Source organism: Argentina silus (assembly GCF_951799395.1).
Source record: "Argentina silus genome assembly, chromosome: X".
NCBI classification, from domain to species: domain Eukaryota; kingdom Metazoa; phylum Chordata; class Actinopteri; order Argentiniformes; family Argentinidae; genus Argentina; species Argentina silus.
In genome coordinates this window covers 34,899,584-34,916,390 of record NC_139653.1, presented here as the reverse complement: position 1 = coordinate 34,916,390, position 16,807 = coordinate 34,899,584, and the positions used below count along the sequence as shown (strand labels likewise).

The 16,807-nt window shown below is 40.9% G+C and overlaps 1 protein-coding gene across 2 annotated transcripts; it reads right to left on the bottom strand.

Moving 5' to 3' along the window:
* Positions 1-12,353: 12,353 nt before the first annotated feature.
* foxl2a (forkhead box L2a) lies at positions 12,354-16,592 on the bottom strand. Of its 2 annotated transcripts, none has more exons than XM_083695175.1 (3): positions 16,457-16,592; positions 15,867-15,979; positions 12,354-14,007 (listed from the first exon to the last, which is right to left on the bottom strand). In XM_083695175.1, exon 3 carries the CDS (start codon positions 13,997-13,999, stop codon positions 13,085-13,087), a length of 915 nt encoding a protein of 304 aa, XP_083551301.1. In that variant the 5' UTR covers positions 14,000-14,007; positions 15,867-15,979; positions 16,457-16,592; the 3' UTR covers positions 12,354-13,084. The 2 variants fall into 2 exon arrangements, with proteins under 2 accessions (XP_083551301.1, XP_083551300.1); XM_083695174.1 differs by having other exon boundaries at positions 15,867-15,984; positions 16,457-16,588.
* Between the last annotated feature and the right edge of the window lie 215 nt (positions 16,593-16,807).

The window sequence follows — 16,807 nt, the reverse complement described above, 5'->3', positions numbered from 1 at the left end:
CACCAAGGATGTGCTGTACCACTTCACCAAGGATGTGCTGTACCACTTCACCAAGGATGTGCTGTACCACTTCACCAAGGAGTGGAAATAGAAAGGTTGGGCTAACAATAAAGCATGGGTGCAATAAACAGCAGCTAAAAGTAATACATTTTATGATCAAATCAGCCAGTCCACGAGACATGGAAGCACATACTGTATTTGACAGCTTTTTTAACAATTATTTTCAACAACTTTGACATCTTACTTGTAATTATTCATTACTTTTTAAATTGTTAGTTTATATTTTGTATTCCATATGGAGGGCACAACATCATACTAATCATAGATGAATGCATTAATCTTAAATTTACTAAACCAGGTTTAAAATTAGGTGGTGCAACACAATTCTGACTAGTTTTAAACCTAGATTTACAAAATGTCAAAAAATCTTAAATCCTACATATTGGGCCTTTAAGAGTTTAAAAATTGGCCTAGGTCTACTTAGTCACCTCAAGGTAATTCCCAAACAAGTCAAAGAGTTGATTTGAGTTGAATTGGCCATGTCATTTTGAATTTAGTTGACTTGCCTCTATCACTCCCATTATTTTTTTCTTCGCGGTGGCTCAAATTAGTAGTGCCTATTTACAACTCTGAACCATGGATTTCCAGGGTAAGGAACCATCTATCTGGTGTAACACATAGGTGTAAAAAGAGAACTATTCCTTAAAGCCACTATAGTGTAATGGTAGCCTATCAATGAAGGGCTGCAGTAAAACAGCAGGACACTGACGTTTGGTTCTGATTCAGCTTCTGTTTTATCCTGTCCCAGCATCAGGGTCAAATAACATGTCTCTGTATATGTGGTATGTGCCAGACGTTCCTTGAGTCTCTGTGCCTGTGAAGTATGGAGGGAGTATGTTCCAAAGTGTGGGCATTATGCAACTGGATGCACACACACACACACACACACACACACACACACACACACACACACACAGTGACTTAGATAGTTTGATCCCTTGAGTGCAGAGTGAGGGTTCCAGGAGATAACACCATCCTGTATTTAGTTTGAAACGGAACCACTCACTCAATGAAGCATTTGAAATATGTAGTTTTGAACAGTGCAAGACACATTTAAGAGGACTAGAATTATATTGGGCGTGTCACCAAGTGCTCAAGTTATAATTAGGTGTAATACCTATTATTATACCACATGAGGGCAGTACATACACAGCATTCATATGGCAGCAAAGTTGCAGCATGAACCTTGAACTCAAAGACTCATACAGGTGGGGCCCGTTTCCTTGGCATATAGATCAATTAAAGCCAGAGGTGTCCCTAGTTCTCACTTAGTGAATCTACATTAAAAGTGATTTCACAGGAAGTATTGAAAAAAATAACATAGGTTAATGAAAAGGTGAACAATTTTGGAGACTGCTCTACTTACTTACACACCCCAATTAAACTATATAGTTTAAAGTTCATTGTGATATTCTACCCTCATAAGGGTTTCCAAACCATTGCCTTCTACTACAAGCCATGCAAAGAATATGACTAATGAAATAGATTGTGTTTCAAAGGAGTCCCTCTGTGATGCAGGTCAGGGCTGTGTTATACGTATGTCATATGTCATGTGTCAAATGGCCTACATAGGCAGGCAGGGTTGTAGGGCACTCCCTTCCAGCCCCCCTCATAATATCCTCATTGTCTGAAATTTGCTTAACATAAGCAGGGCTCAAAGGGAATGCCCTGAGAAGTGTAGTACTGAGTCCAGCATGCTTCCATTACAGAGTTATTCTTTATTTGATTAAATGTACCCTAACTCAATCCAAACCTGCTCTCTACATAATCTCATCACGGGAGATAAGCGTGTAATAAAAAGCACATTGAACTTGAAAGGGGACCTCATGCGAATGCGTATAATTATGGGTATCAAAATATAATCATTTGTTTAATTGTGAGCTCTTGCCAAGAGGTATGTAATTGCTTGAAAGGAATACGTTCTGGAGCTGAAATTGGATTGTAGTGTGTTTGAGATCTGAGATGTGACGAGGTTGGGGTAAACGCTTGATTGGGAAGGCGGAGACCCAAGGTCAGGCCAAAGGCAAACTTCCTGTTTCGTGCCAGTATGTGACCAATTGAGAGACTGAATCACTTGAGAGACTTCGTCATTCTTTCTGAGGGTACGAAGCTTATGCATATTGAGATAAAGGACCTATAAGAACTGACATAACATGTCATGATATGTAAATAATCTTGTAATCAACATGCTGCTAGAATACCCATTATCATTATTGACTTGCCCAATTACCTAGTGCCACGTCTCTACATTCAGGTCATTGACCAACCCTGGTCTAGATGTGCTGGAGCCTAGAGCTTTAATAAAGCTTGTCAACACACAATGAGGCAATTTACAACATGTCAGAAGTGTGCCCTACGACTATGGGCATAATCTGCATGTAAACATGTAGCCTCCATTCCTTCAGGGATACTGAGTGAGGTGAAAACTCTTACCAGACTTTAGCCTTATAGTCAACAAACTTATATGTCTGCATTAAAGGATTAGTATGCATTAGTATCTTGGTTGAAACTGGATGACATTGCTGTTGTGGCAAAGATGGCACCATGCAGAAACAAGATGTATATAAAGTGATAAACATTTGTGTACCTCCTGTAACTTGTGATAGTTCCCAATCCAGATGCATATGGACAAATAGCAGAAATAAACAATAACATCACAATGTACTTGTGTTGGGCTTTAATGGGCCCCAACGGCCTCTGGTGTAACATTTGATGAATGTAAATGTGGAAATTACAGTATAGGCCTTCCATGCCAACTCACCGGAAGTTTTTACCCGAAGCACAAGGAGGGGAAGAGTTTAAAAATAGAGTCCATCACCGGCCACCATGGGAAAAGGACTCACAACTAAAAACCGACAAAGCAATTTAGAGCTCATAATCAAGAGAAAGGAAAAGGTTTCGTTGGGTTTTATCGCATTTTCATTCACAAACAAGCCGGGCCAATTACGCTGTTCAAAGGTAAAGTACTTGCCAAAGGATGCCTAAAGGTGAACACTTAATCGTCTATCGCATTATGTTTATACAGCAATGAGGTTACTAAATTTAACTCGTTGCCTAAAATATCATGCAGAAATCATAAGGCTACCCTATAAAGGTCCCGTTTCCCTACAACGAGAAAGATCGATCATATTTAACATTGTTCGTACATGAGCGTGATTGAACTCAAAGTGTTTCCCAAACAACCTCGGTAGAGATCACACTAAGATCAATCGTTACTACTGTCTCGTTGATTGCAAGGATGCGCACTCAATACATTAATAATCGATTATTCAAGAAGGCAAGATCGGTCAATGCATAAATAATAAATACATTTTCAATGAAGCCATCCCTGTCTTTACACATAAATATGTATTATGTAGGCTAAGGTTATGTGTTGATTATAGATTGTATTTATGATATAGATTACTGCAAGCCTATTGGGTAATTCAAAGTAGGTATAAAACAAATCAGTAGCATATGTCAATTTGTTAACAAAGTATTAGCCATAATCATCATCACATTGTGGCAATACAATAACTGTAATATTATAAAAGTCAATGATGGGCGGCTCTTGCACAAACACATTTCGAGACGCCAAAATAATGTCTGAAGAGAAAACAACACGGAGGTGGAAATAATGCTTAACGTAGAAGAACCTTTGTTAGGTCTAACGGATGCTTCACATAATGCTTCGAGTACGAGTTTTAACCCACCACGTAGTGAACAATGGTTTTTGGGAAACACTGGAGCTGCCACGAGGGACTAAAGAGCCTTTAACCGTGTTAGTTAGGGGCCTGGCCTTACAACTAAGGCTATGCATAGGCCTAGTTGTCGGCCTATTTGACAATAATGAAGTTCCACCATTTAATGTCATGCAGCCATTAGTGCAAATGGCTTAGAAAAAAATGATTTTTTAATTTTATTATTAACTTAAATCCATACCTTCCTTTTAAGCGTTACCTTGCATTTCTGCAGCGGCCTATTTAGAGACGCGTGCCGTGCTTTGACAATGACGCGTGGTGACATTTCGGTGGCCCCATTGTGGCGGGGTGCAAAGAGAGGTCGGTGCCTGATGTTACTCTGGGCAGACGGTCAGCCATTCTCCGTGAGTGGATGACAACTCATCCTGCGTATTTATAGTAATTTATTTATAGACATTTTATGACCTTCTGTCTTCTTTTGGCCAGGGGCCCTGTCAACAAACGCGTGTGTGTTTTCCTATTTATAAACTATCCTGGTGTATCAAAACACTACGTCATGATTATTTTGTCTTATAGAATAATTATTTCCTGGAGGCTTAATCTGTTCTTTCTCGGGGCTGTCATTGAGATAAAAAAAACAGTAGGTTTCAATGGAAATTTACCAAAGGATGATTCCCAAAGTCAAATAGGACAAAGCGCTTGGACCAAATTAATATTTCTGCTGAAAGAGGGGGTGGGGTGGGGTGGGGGGTTGGGGTGACTCAAGTTGATTTTAACAATTGCCGGATTTTCTGCGAATCAAATCTTTGCATATTTTCCTGTTTCGAGCTGGTGTATACCAAACAGTGGTGACCCCACTCTCCTTTTCAATGGGGTTGGGGTGATGTGCGCCGCGTACAAATGGAAACGGTTGCGCTTCAATCTCAAACATTCACAAGAATGTCAGGAATTCAATTGTGTGCGAGCATTGGGAAACCGGCAACCTGTGTGTGACTCGGGCGGCCGGGTCACCTCGACAGTGCCCTAGCGTGCGCAGCTGTCGCACACCTCACGATGCGGAGAAAGGCACACGAACGCGTTCCCGCCGGAGTCCAGGTACGCCTGACGGAGGAGGGGTGGAGATGGGTTGGACGCGAGGGTCAAATGTGTTCTGTGAGAATGATTTGACCTCGTTCGTCTTGTTGATTATAATCTGTCATCCCTGAGAGCCCAACAAAGGATTACAATCACGGTTATTCACTGCGCGCGCAACGGAAAGACATGTAAAAACAAAACCACACAGTAGGCTATGTTAAACCTTTTCACCTCATCATGAAATAATAAATAAATAATAGAACCCCCCCCCCCATACATACTTATAACTTTGAATGTAACGCATGTTCCCCCTGCTCGTCAATTCTCAACACACGCACGCACACACACACACACACACACACACACACACACACACACACACACACACACACAAGCGTGATTCGAACCAGCGTCGTTCACACAGAACGTATTATTTGGACTACAGAAACGATCTGATATTAACGTATTAATTTGGAGATCGGGTTGCTTGTTTCTTGTATACATTGTTCCTATAGTTGAGAGCATTATATTGAAAAATGTGCATATTGAAGAATATGTCTTATATTTTGTCTGTTCAAAGATTCACATAGTATAATGTGATTGTTGGGAACAATGTATTTGTCCAACCAATAGCCTAGACTTTACGTAGAGATGTCCATGTCGTTAACTGCACACCATTGAGATAAGCGTGATGAGGGCCCTAATTTGGCCCTAATGTCGACATTCACACTGCGTCTTCGAAAATGAACAAAACAGGCTATCGAATGAACATGAATGAACAATATAATAAGTGTTTAGACATGTAGTAATTAGATAAATATATCTCCAAAACGTTTTAAACGTATTTAATGGACATGTTTAATGGGGACTAGGAACATGGACATGTCTTGTGGGAACCATATATGTCTGCTGGGAACCTACCTATCAACATGCTTGGGGTTGGCTATAACTTCCTGTCAGGTGGCACAACTTTGCTGAAATCTATTATTGTTATGAGAAGTGATCACGCGACTCGCATCTTTCAAATTTTAAACACAACGAAAGAGGGATTATCTAGCTGCTTTCTATGCAAGTAAAGGGAATACGGTAGTAAAGTGGAACGTCACTGGAAACACCCAAACAACCGCGCATCGCTGTAACACTGACTAACTAACACTGAATAATGCAGATATTTGGCTGTCAAACTTGATCCCACTGTAATACAATTGACTGTGTTAATTATTTCGCTTTGCCCATCATCCCAGAAACGGAGACAGTGTGATTTTAGATCGTTTTTCAGGTATATTAGCGACTGGTCACGTTAGCCACATTACTGCCAGTACACGTCTCTGAATATCAAACAAAAATGTTTTACCAAGATAAACATTGTTTAGCTAAAATAGCTTTATTTACTAGTCTCCTATGGCGCTTCCAATACAGACTTGCTATGTTTGTCCCCAGGAAGCTTCAATGTCATGGTATTCTTTATTATGATACATTCGCTTTACCAGCCTATACGCACGCTTTTCACGCTGTTAGTCAAGACGATCTTATTAGCCTACGCTACCATTTATCACGCGAGCTCACAGGGCAGCCAACAGCCAGCTAGAGTAAGATAGCCACCAAGTACGCCCAAAGTACGCCGTCTGGCGTTGTGAAAACAAGGCTAGGTTAGGCTACCTCGCTAGATAAGCAGATATGTCAAGTCCCATAACCTAAAATCAGAGAAAATAGGATATGATTGCAAAACCGCGCATATACTAGGTTGAAATCCTAATCAAAGCATGAGATGTGCTAGCGAGATAGCATCCTCCTCTATACAGTCGTTATGGACAGATAGAGTCCAGACCCCGCCAAGACAGAGTTTGTAACATAATCATTCTTTCACTGTCTTTGATAGTTTGTCGGGAGGTTGTCCCTTTCGACGGGCATTAAGCTTGCTAAATGTTCCTTGTAAAGTAGGCCTAATTGAAGTAAAGGAAGTTAGCGATTTAACTGACCAAATCCGAGTTGGAGCTAAAGTTAGCTCGCAAACTCCCTTAGCTCGCTTCATACTATACCCGTCCAGTAGTTGAAACGTGCGTTTATTTATTTTTTGGAAGGCGCATTTGGCAAGCTTTATGCCCGCCAAAGAAGACAACCACCAGAGGAACAATCAGAGTGATTTTTTTTTTTTTTTTTTTTACAAACTGGATTGGCAGGATCATTTTTATTTTGATAGGGCCTACATAACAAAGTCTCTGATTGTTTCCGTTCATAGGACTGTATAGAGGAGGATGCTATACGGCTAAAGATACGCAGGCAGCAGATAGGCTAAAACATACTTTGCCTTTACAACATTATGCCTCTATGGCGATTACATCTTTGCCCTGCTAAATCTTGCTGCTTGTTTGATCCTCAGGCGTTGATATTTCGCAGACCCGTTGATTCCAGAAGGACATTGGTCGAAATCGTTTTTAAAATCATGTTATTGTTTCAACACAAACTTGACTGAGTTTGGATTGACTGCATTTTCATTGTGTGTTGATGCAATTGTGTATGGTGGTAGAGTAGGCCTACAGATAGAAGAGTAGGGCAGTAGGCCTATATTAGAGTAGCCTATACAGATAGATAGCCTATAGAAAGGGGGGTGTTAGAATTGTATAAAAGTGTAATTAATATAACATGTTGAAATGGGTTTGAAATGTGACCTCAAAAAGACGTATTTTCAACGACCTCAACGGAAGTCTGCAAACATTCACTTTGGACTCTTTATTGGCCGGTCCTCCGAGTATTTTTCTATGATAATCTCATCATGAATAGCGTATCAATATTTTGCTGAGAGAGAGAAAAAATGTCTCTCCAATAGTAAAACACAGTTGACCCCTGATACACTTTATGCAAAGGCTTGGCACAGTTGCGTGCACTGTGCCCAGAGATATCACTGCAGCCCAGTATAAGTAGGCTTAGCCTAATGCCCTCTCTGCACTTCAATAGATTCTGCACTTTTCCCATGTGCGAATGCAGACTTCATTGAATTACAAAAAAACCCAAATGTAGGCAAATTGACTCAGGTAGGCCTATTAAAGTGATGAGATCATTTTGAGTTTTGCATGAGGGTAGGCCAACAGGCCTGGGCAACTGTTCATATTTAGAAGGGCATGGCCTGCCTTAAGTATATTTTTCCTCAGGGTTGTGATTTCTGGAAGCACGGTAAACTCTCACAAATAAATGGAAAGGCCGACACACGTTGTATGACATATATTAAAAATATATGCATGTATGGGTAATTTTCAATAGGCAACTGTAACTGCATTAAAAGGGGGAGAATATACAGTGAAAGGCCAACACTGTTTTCCAACCCAGTCATAGCAACGACCGTCCCTCTGTTCCTGTTCCCCATATGTAGTGTGACACTCAGACTATTTTTGACCATTTTCGAGTAGCGAGGAATTCCTGATTCGGGCTCGTCTTATCTCCCGCAGCCCCGGGGACATCCTGCATGCAGGCCCATTGTTCCCGGCCGCCCGGCTGAACTGTCAACCTTTCTGCTCAAATGCACACCTGCCTTACTCCCACTGAACAAAGACATGCGGAGACAGAGATGTAGAGCGCACGTCTATGTGTGTGTGTGTGTGTGTGTGTGTGTGTGTGTGTGTGTGTGTGTGTGTGTGTGTGTGTGTGTGTGTGTGTGTGTGTATTTGTGTAGGCCTATGTCTGTGCGTAAATCTGTTTGGGTGCCTGTTTAGAAAAATGCCTATTGTAATATATTATTTAAAATGCAACATTTTGTTCAAGTGTATTGTTTATCTTAAAACATGACTTCAACGATCGTAAATACACAAAACGAAACTTGACCATCGCATGTATAGGCAATGCATAAATCAGGCGCAAGAACGAAAAATAGTAGGCTTGCCTGAAAAACCTTGACTTAGAAGTGCGCAGAATCTTACAGATAAGCTAGTCTCTGTAGTAATTGTAGCCTAGCTGTTCTTGCACCTCTAAAACAAATATATTGTGTTAAATAGCCTATTATCACTTTTAATGATAATAATAGGCTAACAATAGACTAATCATATCGACAACAACAAACATGCTGAAACATGCCTTATTTCTCGTGAAACATGTCTATGTATTATTCCTAGAAGCTTGTTTAGAATACACTGCCCTTGCAAACGGGCCCTTATCTCCTCGTTGTTTACAAAACATTAATGTGAGGAAGCAGAAAATATACACAGCTACTTTCCAACCTTGTATTGTCATTCCCTCGCGCACCGAGGATAGAGATGTCAGTCGATGCGGCCGCGCGGTGGTGAAAGGTGCTACACGCGCTGTTCCGGTTCGCTCTACAAGGCATGTGGATGGGACGGATCGCCAATTGACTTCGCTGAACATGACTACATAACGTTTCGCCATGTTTTTTCTGTCTCTGTGAGTTTTATTCCCCAAACGAAATACAATAATTGTTTTAGTAATTACACACAATTGTAATAATGTTATGCAGATTCTGCAGACACTTTTCAGGCCTATAATGGATTAGTATGTGCTAAATCAAGAAATGTTAAAGGAACAGACATAATGTCGACAAACCACATTTTACAATAGGCCTTGTAAACCATCTGCATAGCAACTTAGAAAACATGCTCAAAGTAATTTATCCCCTCAGTTTGTCAAATGCAATGCGTTATTTTCTTTTGGAGTTTTAATTAAGACTGTAGACTAGTTCTTAATGCTTGATATTTACCAGACCATAAGAAATACTGGTCATAATGGGCCTGATGATAGTCGAGGGATGCAAAAGGCGTAGCCTATAGGCTTACCGGTAGTTTAACTCTATCTAGTCTCCACTTGTGTCGGCCCATAATAGGCATCTTGTGGAAAATGTAATGGATTTTCAACAAAATGTAATCGTAGGATATATTTTCGTATGATTATCTAAAATACATTAAGGACCGTTAACTGGTATAGTCCAATTGCACACTAAACGCTACACCTTTTATCGGTAGTTTGTCTACAGTCGTCTCAGGGCGTCGTCTACAATTGGAAACAACACTCGATAAGTCATGCATTTCATTTATAGGCTGTGATCCATTGACGATATTAAACTGTCATCTTTGCTTAACGAATGGTGCCCACAGCAGCTTGAATAAAAGAAAGAAGCTCGATAACATCGAATTTCCAGGAAATTATTCTTCTACGCCTTTTACGCACGAAACCGTAAAGCAAACATTTTCCCAATACAGTCATTTGAGTTGGTTCACTTGAAATTAGCCATAGGTTAGAAGATTGGGATACGTCATTGCCCTATCTATCTTGGAACATAAGGGGGAAGACAAGAGATCACTCTAATCACATACTCATAGCATGTTACCGAGCAGTTAAGGAGCTTATTCACTTCACTTATTCGGCTTTTCACATGGTAGCTAGGAGAAAGCACTCGGTTACTGAAATATTGTCTTCTATAGAAGCCAAGATGATTCGCCTATGACCGAGTCTTAAAAAAGGCCTAATGCGTAACAGTCGTGAATGTGGCGAACAGAACGTTGTATATTAATTCACGAATCTCATATTGACCTCCCATGTGTATAATGTAGCATATAGGACCCACCACAAACCCAACATTTCAATTATAGGTTGTATGCTTAATATGCATGTCTAGAAATGAGACGGATATGAGGCCAAGGGAGGATGATATGGCGTTGTTTGACAGTTGTAATAGAGTGGCGGGTGGATCAAGGTAAATGGTATGGCTTCAGTATGGTCTGAAGTCACGTCATGTAAGGAGACTGGACTGACAGTCTGCACCAAACCTCGAGGGTGGACGTAACAGGTCGTGAAAGATTTACGCATGGCTATAGGCTAATTAAATAATCAATAACAAAAGGTTAAATCGTCCTGTGCCAGTGAAATAAATTGCAGAATTACTGCCATTGATTGGCTCAGCACTGTAATAACAATGGTAATATAAATATGAATGATATTCACAATAATCAAAACCAAAGTGGTATCTGATCAAAACATAACCTACAGTGCAAATGATAGGCCTACCATGGGATGATCAATCCTTATAACGAGTCACCGAATCGCTCACTTAGTGTGGGCCTATGTGTTGTGAAAGTGATAATAGGAGGAAGAGGGTTGAGAATAGTCGGTGTTTCACTCGTCACCACATCTCTCTTTTCAAGAGCGTCACTGCCCCCGGGGACTGCACGACCCGTCTGGGCATCACGGGGAAGTGCACGTATAACATCTACCGTGGTTTCAAACAAAACATAATCTTCAATGGTGTACCCCGTCAGCTTAATTTCAAATTATTGTTTTAAAAGCGGAGCTTTTTTGTTTATGGCTCTGTGTTGTGGTTGGTATATCCAAGTGACTGTATATCCACTGTTTGATCGTAGGCCTATTTTAAATTGTCTGAAATTTAATGCATCCGCATAGTATTCTTTAGTGGCTGGAATGCTAACTTTATATATATTGGAAATATCAGGAATTGGTGGCCCAAAACTAAATGCGTATGGCAAAGCACGCACTTAACAACATATTAGGAAGCCGAACATCTCAAACACATTGTAAAATATTCACGTCTGTCTACCCCAATCCTTAGATTTATTGCAGTGATCAACATCGAATTTAGTGCGAACGCATTTTCTTAAATATACAGGCTATTATCTTTTTTAAACCTTTTTTTTTAAAAGAGACGTTTTGAATTTATCCCTGACCGCCTCCAACCTCAAAAAAACATTCTGGACCAGAGATGACAGAGATTCCAGGGATTGCTTATGAAGAAATAAGCACTGTGTATTTGTATGCAACACACAATATGCTACACAGAAAGCACTCGGTTACTGAAATATTGTCATGGCGACTGCTCACTTCAGCAGCATCCATTTCTCGCAAGCACTCACCCCTTGAGCAACGACTGCCAAACAACACTAAAAACTAAGAAGTTCACAGCGTCACAGCTTTTCCCTTCTTTGCTCTTTTCCAGTTTTACACTCTCCTGGCAAACTAAATAGACACAGCGGAAACTCGAAAAATGTATGTATTCTGATATGGCACTTAATTTCCATTTTGGCGGATGGTTCGTATGCAATGCAAATCCAGTTGTATATGGCCTTGGCTATAGTATGTTGTATTCATTCAATATGAGCTATAAGGATCATAGTTTTTGCGCGTCGACCAACTCCAACAAAACAATTATGTATGTCCATATCGAACAAATAGAGGTTATTATGCCCGATAGCATAATAATAATCTATAAGGGAAGCCTCTGCACGATTTAGAGTTTTACTTTGTGCATGACAAGTTGAAGCACTTTCACGGACACAAATATAGTAATAATGCATATTGAGCCTTTGGCCTTAGTAGTTATGACAATATAAATTATATTGTCGTTTAGTTGATTGAATAGATATCCTAAAGTGGTTTATAAAGTTCGAACAAATAAAAATTACTTCACGACCAATATATTACTTTGAAAGAAATACAGTTTATTAAGAAATTCACAAAACTAGAAAGGAGGGGAAAGTGCTAATTTAACATGGTCCCAACATGAGAGACAAAATAATTACGTTTATAAAAAATAAGAAAGGTTAAAAAAAATCTGGCATTGGCTGATGTTATTGAAAACTAAACCATCTCTATCACTGGTGGGTCACAATGCCTAAAATGTCAATGTAAAATATATTTCATTTATCTGCTCTGACGGTGCTCCCCACCTGCACCCCGTGTAAGAACTTTGACACGATATAAAAACAGGTAACAGCAATCATCATTTCACCTTGTCTTGTTGAAGTCCGCTCAGTGCACGTTATTGGTTTGAAGTGGTAATTCAATTATCACATGCTTAGGCAGTGTTTTGAATTCCAAAACGAGCGACGTTTTGTTTTCATGTTTCAATTGGCAATTATACATGTACATATATAGTTGTGCCATCACGTAAAATTGACATAACTCATTACGCATACCCATCACACACAAATCGAATTAGTTGTCGAATTGCTATCCCCCTGAATTGGGAATTAGTCGGATTTTTACAAATGTAGACTACCATATAAAAGCACGGCCTTCCGTCCAAGGCAAACCTGGGTTCACGAAATGGCCCTCAAAAAGTTCTGCTACCTCGTGCGTCCCAGTGGCTCCTTTACCTCAATTGTTCCAGTTTTTAAAAATTCTCTCAGCATCCACTCTTGAATATTTTCCCAATATGCTTTCAGCCCATTATTTGAATCAAAATGGTCTAAATAATGCTTCGCTTGTGGTTTGAAAAAATAGACTTCTTTCAGTCTCTTGAGTCCATTTGCAAGTAACTAAATGTCAATCCTCGTGTGTAATGCAGAGTGTTTGCTCTCGTGATCCCAGTATGAACAGTGCATCATGGAGAGCTCGGCAGGCTGGCGGGAGCAGGCGAACTGGAGGCCCGCTCCATTGCTGGAAGAGACCGGGGGAGGTGCCGCAGTGGCGGGGCTCAGTTGCTGAGGATGGTGGGCGTGCGGGTGGTGGTGGTGGCTCATACCGTTATAAGAGTTCACCATAGGCAGCGTCATGCTCTGCACTCGGGAGTACGGGTTATAGGAAGAGGGAGCGGACAGTCCTTTCACATTTACGGGACTCACGTTGCCACTGGCCATCTGGCAGGACGTGTAGGACATCGGGGTTGGCGGCTGGCCCAGTGACCATGAGTTGTTCATGAAGCTGGACTGCAAGTACTTCGGAGGGGACAGGTAGCCGTACCCATCACTGCCGAAGAGGGACTTCCCCGGCTGGAAGTGGGTCGGTGGAGGTCTGAACGGCCGCTTCATTCTACGCCGCCTCCTGTAGTTCCCCTTCTCGAACATGTCCTCGCACGCCGGGTCGAGGGTCCAGTAATTCCCCTTCCTCTCGCCGCCTCCCTCCCGGGGCACCTTGATGAAACATTCGTTTAGACTTAGGTTATGTCGGATGCTGTTTTGCCAACCTTTCTTGTTTTTCTCGTAGAAAGGGAACTTGGTGATGATGTACTGGTAAATACCAGATAGTGTGAGGCGCTTTTCGGAGCTCTCCCGAATCGCCATGGCAATGAGAGCGACATATGAGTACGGGGGTTTCTGGGACGGATCCGTCTTCTCCGAACTCTTGTCCTGAACCGGTTCGTCTTTAGGTCGCTCTTTCTCCTTTGCCGTATTGGTGTCGTGGACCATCAAGGCCATTGCCTCGTCCTCGGCATTTTGGTAAGTGGCCATCATTACGCACACTAAAGCAAAAACAAATACAGCACAAATACAGAAAAGGAAAGCGATTATATGCACTTTCGGCACAGCATGGATAGGTGAAAAACAATAACCGTAGCACGCCGAGATGCACCCCACAAGAGGACTCAAAAGCTGGCTCCAAATCGCTTAACGGGCAGAGAAATCCGTCGTTTGTGCCACAGTTCAGGACTTGATATGCACTCTTCGTTGAGCAAAGTTTCTTCTACACTGGTTTCTGATGGAGGCGCAACCCAGGTTGTGGTTTGGTTCCTCACTAGCCCAACCCTTTTCTCTTTTTTTCTACAGGCAGACATCAGTGCGTCGTAGTTTCCCGTGCGTTGCGCGACGTACTGCTTTGTGATTTGTGCGCGTTTCACGAGTTCCGCCTCCGCTACAGTCGCCTAGGATCAGAATCTCGCTCTACACGTCATAAAATCAAATTAATTTTCATAACTACACACGTTAATAATAACATTTGTCGATTTTGATATAAAAATACGACTCGTTGTAAGTGAATAGAAAATAGAGGAGAAGGTAGGGACAGCCATATAAAAAAGAAACGATTAAAAGCAAGACAACTTTAAGGTAATTCTTTTAATGTTTTAGCCTACAGTATATGCCTTCATTCGAGCAACAAGGCACGTGTCAATGTTGCATGGAACTGCACAGCACTGATGTGGAGATGAAATAGCCAGTTATGCGTCACATGTTTTGGGTTAGCTACCTTCGACAAAATAATAATATTGTTCATGGATGATAATATTTTGCCTGCATAATTCGATATGAAAACCATGATTTTTTTCTTCGTTTAAAAATAAATATTAGGCTATAGAACTACTTGTCAGTGTAGCACGTTAAAAGCCCCAAATTGAAGGCCGACCCCCAGATTTACCAGATTTACCACATTATGGTAATGTATTCAGTTTGACTAGCCTACATGCTGAAGACTCATTAGCTACTGCCCGCTTGTCCACAGCCTCAGATAACCAGGATTGATAGTGCCGCTTAATTAGCTTGCATTGCGAGGGAGGTGTATGGAGGGGATATACATTTCCCTGGCCACCCATGCGGGTCCCGTCGGCTTTCTCCTGGTGGGTATTTCCGTGCTATGTGTGCCGGTGCAGGTCGAACAGCGCTGGCATGTGTGTCATCGCCCGCAACCGGCCCACTGGAGAGAAGACTCGGCTCGCAAGGGAACAGCTGAACCGCGAGGAGAGCCAACCATCTCTCAGCGTGCAATTACTTTAAACTCATGAGTGGGAAAAATCGAACGATTTCAGACTCCGGATTTCAGATAGGCCTGTGTTTGGACTGTCTATGCGCATTTGCTAAAATTAGAATTACTAGTCTAATTAAAGTGTTCAATGCACTAATGCATTAATACCTGTACAATTCGTGTTGGTTATAACAATATATAGGCAAATACCATCTGAAGTTTGTGTATTTGAAAATATACAACAAACCGTAATGAAAGAACCATATGAATTAAATTATTTTGATGTTAGGCCTATTTCGCAATTAATGCATGTCAAATGTTTAGAGATGGGCTTCACTTTAGTCTTTCATGTGATGAAACGGCATAACTTCATTAAAATGCCCAACTAGTTTTCGGTTATACTGAGGAAAAGAAACAAACTAATTTGGACAACAAACACATTTGAAAAGCCAAGAAAAATATTTTGTTGCTTGGTTTTATTTTGTTTTAAAATAGAGGTGGATTAATTCTTCATTTACATGTTGCTTAAATAAAGCGGCATAGATGCGGTGAGGTGGTTTATAAGTGAGTGGAAACAAAGAAGACACCACAAAAATCAACCCTTTTGTTGGGTCCGACTGACAATATGCGTGTGTTTAGTAATACCTCGTGATTTCGGGAGTTGTTTTGTCTTCTTTACTGGTCCGGAGAAAGTCTGTGGTCTCTTCAAGTTCCCTTGCGCCCAAATCCACGAGGACTAGGATATATAACTTGTAGAGCTGCACTGGATCAGAAAAGAGGATAAGATGCGTGCTGAACTCTCAAGATACGTGCTGAACTCACAGTAATTGAAAAGACAGATTATCACAACATTATTTATTACTATTAGTGTTACTTATTATATCATCTTTGGTGATAACAATGGTAATAGTTTTGTAGTATAGCAGGCCGCTATTGCTAAAATATTGTATGAATACTGTTTTAAGAAAAAGAAAAATATACATCTTAATAACCTATTATTAGCTCGGCTTTTCCCACAAATCATTCAGCATATACTGTAGCCTATATGACAACAATTTCTTATTAGACCTCGGCCCTGCATATTTTTGCTAAGTCAGAACGGTTTGATTTCAAGGAATCTCTTGACAAAATGACTCCACTGTTAAAGTAGCCTATATGGAACCCTCAAAAGCCCGTGGTTTCCTGCACATATTTTTCGGAATAACCCATTAGGTTATACAATATTTAAAACATACCTTTTCTAAATAAAGTCTTGACGTTGGAATCACTCCTCTAAGCGACTGCAGAAGAATTGTATCCTTTTTCCAGGGCAGTGGCACACCTTGCTCACCTGCGCAAGACATCTGGCCAGAGCTACCACAGTCACGCGCGTCACGTCACAACAAGCTGTAAATAAACATGTTAAGAATCTGCAAACACCGTGAGCGCGAGGCCAGTGTGTAACCCGAACTATCTTAGCTTAAAAATGGCGCTAAGGAATGTTAATTCGATTGTCATTATTTTCTTTATATCAGATTTTAAACTGGATAAAAGAGGTCGAAGTAAAGTGTTGGTTGACAAAATAAGAGGGTAAAGAACTGAATCGG